The sequence below is a fragment of the Anastrepha obliqua genome, chromosome 1 (assembly GCF_027943255.1).
Source record: "Anastrepha obliqua isolate idAnaObli1 chromosome 1, idAnaObli1_1.0, whole genome shotgun sequence".
Lineage (NCBI taxonomy): Eukaryota > Metazoa > Arthropoda > Insecta > Diptera > Tephritidae > Anastrepha > Anastrepha obliqua.
Window position 1 is genome coordinate 86970388 of NC_072892.1, and position 8360 is coordinate 86978747.

General features: G+C 34.8%; 2 protein-coding genes across 2 annotated transcripts; one reads left to right on the forward strand and one right to left on the reverse strand.

Moving 5' to 3' along the window:
* Nucleotides 1-1228: 1228 nt before the first annotated feature.
* LOC129253264 (claw keratin) lies at nt 1229-1771 on the reverse strand. The gene has a single exon (XM_054891564.1). It carries the CDS (start codon nt 1740-1742, stop codon nt 1311-1313), a length of 432 nt encoding a protein of 143 aa, XP_054747539.1. The 5' UTR covers nt 1743-1771; the 3' UTR covers nt 1229-1310.
* Nucleotides 1772-6076: 4305 nt separating this feature from the next.
* On the forward strand, nt 6077-6983 carry LOC129252845 (calaxin-like). The gene has a single exon (XM_054890979.1). The coding sequence runs from the start codon at nt 6203-6205 to the stop codon at nt 6881-6883; it is 681 nt and encodes a 226-aa protein (XP_054746954.1). The 5' UTR covers nt 6077-6202; the 3' UTR covers nt 6884-6983.
* The last annotated feature ends 1377 nt before the right edge of the window (nt 6984-8360 follow it).

The window sequence follows — 8360 nt, forward strand, 5'->3', positions numbered from 1 at the left end:
TAAATTATTTTATCAACCACAGTAGTATGAAAAAAATTACAGTCTATGCGCCACCTATGTACATATTTAGATGTAAGCACCCTGTAAAAGTATTTTGCTGTACTCCTTCTTTTTTACACATAGAGCCATAAAAGCCAGTAGCTCATTTAACTAGTTCTTTCGCTATTTATTTTGCGTATTATGCATAGCAGTTGAAATTGCCCTTTCTATCTCTTCCCCACTACACACCCAACTACTTACTATCAACGCCTTTCTCCTTATTTTAGTTAAATGAAGAAATAATACAATTCAAGTTGCATTTGCAGAACAACAACCACCGGCAAGCACCACCCCTGCACTACTCGCCCCCCTGACTACTTAAAATTAGTGTTGAGCGCTGTGCATATTTGCAAACGCCCAAAGCATATTGGCCATAATAAAGCGTTGAAGGTTTGAATGAGCGGCCAGCGCAAGTGAGCGCCCTCCACGGTTACAAAAGTCATAAGTGTGAGAATATTTGTATAGTGGGTGAAGAGGGCAATAGTTAATAACAGTGCTTTGAATAGATGAATGGGCGAAGGAATGAATGAATGAATGAATGGATGGCGCAAAAGGTGTTATCTGATTGCAATTCCGCACACACGCTGCAAATAGAAAACAGCAAAACAAATAGTAAATAAATAAATACCAAACAGCTGCGAAGCAAATGAATGAAAAGTGAAGGAAATTGACATACAAAAAAAAAAAAGAAGAAAATAGTACAAAAAAGAAAAAAAAAAAAACAACAGAGAAATATTATCAAATGGAAAACTTGAAGAGTTTGCTGGACGTTTTGTTTTGTTTTGCTTGTTTTGCTTGGTTTGGCTTGAACGTTGCTTGCTTTGATACGCTTTATGTAAATAATACAAAATCAAATAGATGCAAAAGTACTTTCTGCAAGAAAGACGCTTATAGCAAAAACAAAGAAAAAGTAATGCAAAAAGTAAAAATAGTTTGTGATATCAGTGCATTGAAATGACTACAAGGACAACTTTGGTGCAACAGGGCGTATCAGTAATTAACATCTTGACTGACTTTGCAAAGCGACAGAATGAATAACGGCGCCAACTCTAGTGGTTGGAGTATACATGAAAGTAGCTGGTTAGTGGCATAAATGTTAACGTTAAATACCTCAAAAATTTGCAAAAGTATGAGCGGACAAAATTTTCACTACAACCTTGATTGCATTCAAATGGAAGCTAGTTAAGTGTTCACTGCTTTACATTTGTATTTCACTTTATTTTTCTGGCACTTTAGTTTTTAACATAACTCAAGCTTTTCCTTCTGCATTCTTAACCATTAAATCCGCCGAAAGGAAAGCCACCAAATCCACCATAAGGAAAACCTCCAAATCCGCCACCGAAGCCGCCATAGGGGTAGCGTCCATAACCGCCAAATCCACCATATCTGCCATACCCGGGATAACGACGGAAGCCGCCGAAACCGCCGCGGAGCTGAGGCAAATCTGTAGCTGCTTCGCCGTTTGCTAGCTCCCCAGTGTCCAGGTCCAAAAGCTGTTGGGCACTCGTTGCGTCTGATTCCGGCATTTCGACGACTTCGGAGGCTTCTGGAGCTACTACATCTGTTGCAGTTTCCGGCTTATGTCCAACTTCTGCCACTTGTTGTGGGCTTTCCGGCACTACCTCGTTAGTTTGTTTCTCCTCGGCGGGGTAGGCGCTTGCGCAAGCCATCAATAGCAAGAAAACGAAAGCGATTTCGCGCATTTTAAAAGGTTGTAAATTTTTAACGCTTTTTTTTTGAGTAAGTAGCGTATTGATGCCGACTTTTCACAATTCCCGGTTAGTTGATAGCAAGTTGCTTCTAGTTCGTTTAGTTACGCTGTACTATCTTCACTTCCAAAAGCGGTTAATGCTTTTATAATGCAACTTCACCGCAAATCAAAATAAAGAAAAAAGGCGATTTTTGTTTGGTATTGTATTAAATTTTCCTTTATTTCGGTTAACGAGCCAATATAAATAAAAAAAAACTGTGTATTTGTTAAGAACGACAGGAAATGGGATAAAAAAAGGTAAGCGAAAAATTGTAAATTCGTAAACGCCTCATTGTCTGCAATATGCCAAGTGTCATCAATATCTGAAAGTATTGTATATTAAGAAAGTTTTACAAACAATAAGTGTGAGAAGTGCTTGTGATTATGTACATCTGCGCTCACAATAATAGCAGCGCGGAATATTGCAAAATTTTGACTATTTAGTTAATTTTAATTTAATTTTCGTATTTTTTTTATAAAAATATAGTTCATGCTATAATAAAAATCGTTTAACTTAAAGTTTCAGACTTTGTAGCAAGTTTTCAAGTAGTTTCAGCAATTCAAACTTTCTAACCAGAATTTTTACAAAAATTTGCAGTATTCAGTTTTATAGCACATTGAACTGAGGTATAAAAAAGTTCAAGTGTAAAGTGCCGCAAAATTTCGGTTAATTTTTCATACTTTTTTTGACGGTGTTATATAGTTATATAACGCGGTCTAGGTGGTCTAGCGTAAGTGCACTAGCCTGTCATCTCAGAGGTTATGGATTCGAATCCCACGTCAAGCACGGTCCCCCCACATTTCCAAATTTACCTATTTTCCCTGTTTCTAAAAAAAACATCTCATTCCTGAAACCCTAAACCTTATCCATTCCATCCTTACTCCCGCACAATAGTCATTGTGGCTGCTAAAACAAGCAAAAACAAACCGTTACACATTGCATCAGTGGCGCCGCCAAGAGGAAGCGGGCAACCGCGGTAATAGGGCAGACACACTAAATTTAGCCAAGTCCTCGACCATCTGTGCGATCCTTCTGTAGAAAAATATGAAACACATATGGCGCTCCAAGCAGTAAAGAAGGCGTTGTTCCTAAGCAACGACAGGTGGGCATAACCACCACTTGGGACTGGTAGCGGCAGGCTAATAACCTAACCTGCCAGAAATCATATAGATTAACGAAACCAACGCAAGACAAGTCTTGTCGAGGCCCTATGCTCCCGAGAGGAAGAACAACAAAAAAAATTTTAGTTTCTTCCATATAACCAATGCTAGAACTTTTTATATGAAGAAACTGCACAAGACCGACAGCAGCACAAAAAAAGGAAAAATTGTCAAAAACCAAAGTTTTTTTTTGAAATTCTTATAAAGATTTACTGAATGTTTTTTTTAGTACAAAATAAAATTTTTTTTAATACAAAATAAAAAAATATTTAAAAATCAATTAATACATAAATAATTAGTCAAAACTTTGCAATATATTGCACTGCTATTATTTTGATTGCTTTTGTGTTACATGAAGATATGATCACTAACTATTTATTTTGTAAATTTGATATTTATTCGAATAGTAGCATCTATTTAGTTAGTAACAGCGATTCTTTGAACATTTAGCTATCTACCAGGAAAAGAAAATATAGACCTGTACGGAGATAAATAGTGTGTCATATATTTTTTATTAGTACCATTCAATACTTTTGCTTACATTACGAGTATTTTATTTACATTTTCAATTTATCGCAACTAAATAACCGCATATTTAAGGCAATCAATACATTTTTATTTAAACAATTTTATATTTCTTTCATTTTTAGCATCATCGGGAAGCATACCTATTATTACAGCCTTCTGCATAATATCGAATCTAGTCTAAAATAGTCTGCATTTCATAGACGTTGAAATTGTTGCATTTCTTTGACATACCTGACGTTTTCAGTAAAATTATTCACTACACTTTAAATATATTTTTTCCTTTCTTGGGGAAATTTGTATTCATACAACTGCATCCTCTGCGGGAAGTGTAAACGCATATTTTTATCTTTTAAACTATGTACTTTCCGATTTCGTATCATGAAAGCGGTAAAAAAAACTACAACCAATCTGCTTATACTCATTTTTACATAAATTGGCAATTCGAAAAGACTGTATATAAGTTATGATTTCATTTTTAATAACGATGACTTAAATATACAACTAAAAAGTTTTTTGCAGTTTTTACTTAAGAATTCTTCGCATTATTACAGAGTTCTTACTGCTCCTTGTTAAACAAATTTTGGTTAGTTAAAATATTATGTTTCCTTATTACTATATTTTATTGGATTACGATTCAATTAAAAATAAGCATATTTTATTGAGAAGAAAGTGTGAAATGTAATACTTTTTTACCAAACCGGTTTTATTTTCTTCCCGTTTTCCTTCTACATTCAAAATGCAACGTTGAACTAAGACAGCATCTGATGATAAGTTAGCTAATGCATATTTGCCTGTTTGTTTTGCATATTTGTTGGAATAATTGATGCTCATTTTTCTTAAATAAGAGCTAATCAGTTACTTTTACATTTCGATAAATATTTATTTAGGTGAATATTTATGGTATGACAGGCGAAATAGGCGCTGGTAAATATATACTATATGTACATATGTGAGCACTTATATATGCATTGGTGTACCTATACCCTAAAATTTGCGAAGAAGTACATCAGAAACAAAACTTATCACAGAAATGTGATTAGTCAATCACTAAAATAAATGGGCTAAAAGTTTAGAAAAAAATTAAGAATTAGGAAATTAAGAAATTGCAGCATTAAAAGCCATTAAGTCTTATACAGTTTTGCAAATAATCGATTAAAATTTCCCAAAAAAATAATTATTGCCATAGCTGCAAGTGTGTTTGCTCTCTCTGTATTTAAATTTTTACGCGATTTCATCCACACCCTGAAATTGCGGCCTATCGTCTCATTCTCTCATTTGACCACCTATTTGGGTTGAATTGCAGTGTATCGAGTGGTGAAAAAAATTAAGATACAACACGTATGCTGTGAAAAGCCTTCTTTGTCTTTTTCAACAAATATTGTTTTTTAGAGATCACGACATTCCCTTTTTCTGTGATTAGTATCCCTTAAAAAATTGTATTTGCAAGGAAACTACAAATTTATTAGAGCAACGCGGGATCTTACGCTGCATTGGTTGCTTTACTTCCAACATTAAAATTGTGGGAAGAAAAGCTGCCTGAATCGAAAAAGGTTGCTGATGGTTTCCATTTCAATTCAACCGTGCTATTCGGGACATGTTCTTTGATTTCGATGTAACTCAAATATGTTGCTCTCTGGTCAAAATAATGAGGCCCGTATTTTTTTGTTTGCCCGTAAACATTTTTTTTCAAGACTTATCGGCAATTTTGTATTTCGGTTGAAAATCGATTTTTTTTAGTTATATAAGAATTTTTTTTTAATTACTCATAACTTAGTCAAAAATATGAACCAATTTTAATGATTCTGGGTTCAAATGATGCTCGTCATTACTTGCACGAGCGATTTCATGCCCATGCTCATGGAAAAGCCTTCAAAATCTTAAAAAACTACAGCTTCAATATGTTGTAAAGTTATTAGGTCCAAGATAGTAATCATCATCAAAAATCAATCATCTCATCGGGATATGTTATAAACTGAACTGCTGAACGTCATTGAAGCGTCTTCAATCCCAATAAAGAAGGGGACGATTTCGTAGCGAAAATGATCACGTTACGCCATTAATTTTCGGGCCATTGGGCACGAAGAGCCATTAGATCTACTGAAAGCCACTGTGTGGTGCGACGCTCACGCGAGAGGAATAATAAGGTTAATAATTTGAGGACGTTATCGGCAATACGAAAACTTTTACTGAATTTATTTCACATAGGAAACACTGTACATAAAATAAAAATATACGAAGGTGGGATTTAGAGCAAAAAAAAAAGAGATCTAGGGTTAGGAATATTGTGTAACTGAGGGAGAGCAGCAGACCAGGTTTAGAGTAAGGATAGAGTTACAGGAGTTACAGACTTCGTTTTCTTAGGAGTATTTATAGAGCTCAATGAAACTGAAAAAATATATATATTAGAAAACTGCTTACTCTCAGTTATTTGCCATGAGGTACAGCCTCGTGAATTAATTTGACAACTTTCTTAAATATCTTTAAGTCCTTGCGTAACTGAGTTAAGTTTACGTTTAGAGTAATTACACTATCATAATTTTCAGGTATTTTTGTATTGAGGTATGTGTAGCTATTTGTTGTCATTTTTTACAACTTAATAAAACTATATTCAATTAATTTCAGAAGTCACCGAATTATTTATTTATTATAACTATCAAATCAATATTATTGGAACTTAAAATCTCATTTAAACACTCTTGTTTTTTGTCCAGTTACAGCATAACCATGACCATGAACAAATTAGATGCCACATTGGATGATGTGCAGAATACGCGTTTCGGCAATATCTATCACGATCTGATCAAGCAAATGGCCAAGACGACGCAGTTTACTGAGAACGAAGTGAGCAGCATTCTAATGGTTTATCACAAATTCGTTTTAGCCAACGGCTCCAAAGCGAAACAAATGACAAAGAAACAATTCTTTCATCTCTTCTTGGTTATGTTCAAAATTTTTGATTTACAAATAATCGAAAGGATACTTTTGCACATCACATTGGATATGAAAAAGGAGGTAGATCCTGTTGCCTGGGTGCGCCTCTTCTCCGTCTTCATGACAAATAAGTTAGATCAGAAAATTAAGTTCACATTCCAAATTTATAATATTCATGGCACCGGTTTTTTAAATCGTGAGATAGTGACACATGCTGTGGAGAAATTTTTCGTTGGGGAAGATGAAGATGAAGTCAATGAGTTGCGTTCGGATATGGTTGACTTGTTGCTCAAGAAATTCGATGTTGATAAGGATGGCGTCATATCGTTCGATGACTATTCACAAGTAGTGATGAAGCAACCAATGCTGTTGGAGTTTTTGGGTAAATGTTTTCCATCCGTAACTGGCTCCACAGTCATTGCGCTGTGTGCGAATATACTGTCGAAAGTAAATTATGATCAGCTTTGTTCATAGGTAATTGTGTTTGTATGCAAGAAATTATTTTCGTGTACGAGTATATTTGAGATTATTGTTATCTGTATGATTTTGTGAATAAATTCCCTTTTGTAAAATATTGGTATTTTTTTAAATTATTTATAAGTATATATAGGTTTAACAAATGGAGGAATCTACAGTTTTAAGCCGACACCGAACGGTAGATATTTTTTATGAGGAGCTTTTTCTGGCAGAAATAGACTCAGAGGTTTGCCATTGCCTGCTAAGGGGAGAATAGAAAAAAAATTTTCTTCATTTTGGTTGGGAATGGTAGACACGCACCAACTCAATTGGCTATGGCGGCCGCCTATAGAAATTATACAATGTAGTTATATTATATAATTAACGAATCTCGGTGAAAACACTAAATTAAGAAAAACATTTTTCTAATAGCGGTCGCCCCTCGGCAGGCAATGGCAAACCTCCGAGTGTATTTCTGCCATGAAAAAGCTCCTCATAAAAATATCTGCCGTTTGGAGTCGGCTTGAAACTGTAGGTCCCTCCATTTGTGAAACAACATCAGGGCGCACACCACAAATACAAGGAGGAGCTCGGCCAAACACCCAAAAAGGATGTACGCGCCAATTATATATATATATATATATATATTATATAATTATATATTATATAAATTATATATTATTTTTTAGTACAAATGCATGAAACATACGTCAGAGCAACTCCTCTCTAAATATGTAGAAAGTCATACACATGTTTTCGAACAAGCATCACTTAAAAGCTACTGCGCCTAGTAATAAGAATATGTACTAAAGCACATTGAAAAGAAAGCTGCAAGTAGCAAAAACAAGAAGGATAATGCACGACCAGCCTGAGTACGGTCAAGAGGAAATGGAGGCACACAACACAACCTTAAACCACTATTGAATATGACTTCGTTTATATAACGACAGTTCATTAGAATTTTTTGACGACAAAGTATTAGAACCAATGCGTTCTAGTACAAAAAAATGTCACTGTCGAAGGACACGTAAAGTTCATACCCACCATAGAAGAAGTGAAAATTTTTATAGGAATTTTACTACTGTCTGGTTATAATAGTACATCACGTTATATATTGCATTGGGATAGCGATGATGAATTTGGCAAAGTAAGAGCTCATTCACGGCATGCCTATGCGTTTTGGGTGCAATATTTGGTCACTTTACACACGATTCGGTTATGTTGCACAGTAGAAACTCGATTCTTGCACGTAATGAAAACCGCGCTCGGTGCAAGTTTATTAGGTTTATTACTGATATGAATTCAAGTTTATTTGTTTTTATTATATTTGTTGATTAAATACATTTTAAAGCGATGAATTTCATTTAAAATTAAAGAAATTTTCGATTTTGGTTTGTTTTTTACACCCTCCTTCTTCATTACCACACTGTTTCTGTTCCTCTGCAGCATCAGGACACCGCTTAACCAAGCAGTGTTTAGCTCTGCCCATTGTAAT

Bases quoted from the DNA above. Each gene is read 5' to 3' on its own strand.
- LOC129253264 (XM_054891564.1), bottom strand. From the start codon at position 1,742: ATGCGCGAAATCGCTTTCGTTTTCTTGCTATTGATGGCTTGCGCAAGC.
- LOC129252845 (XM_054890979.1), top strand. From the start codon at position 6,203: ATGACCATGAACAAATTAGATGCCACATTGGATGATGTGCAGAATACG.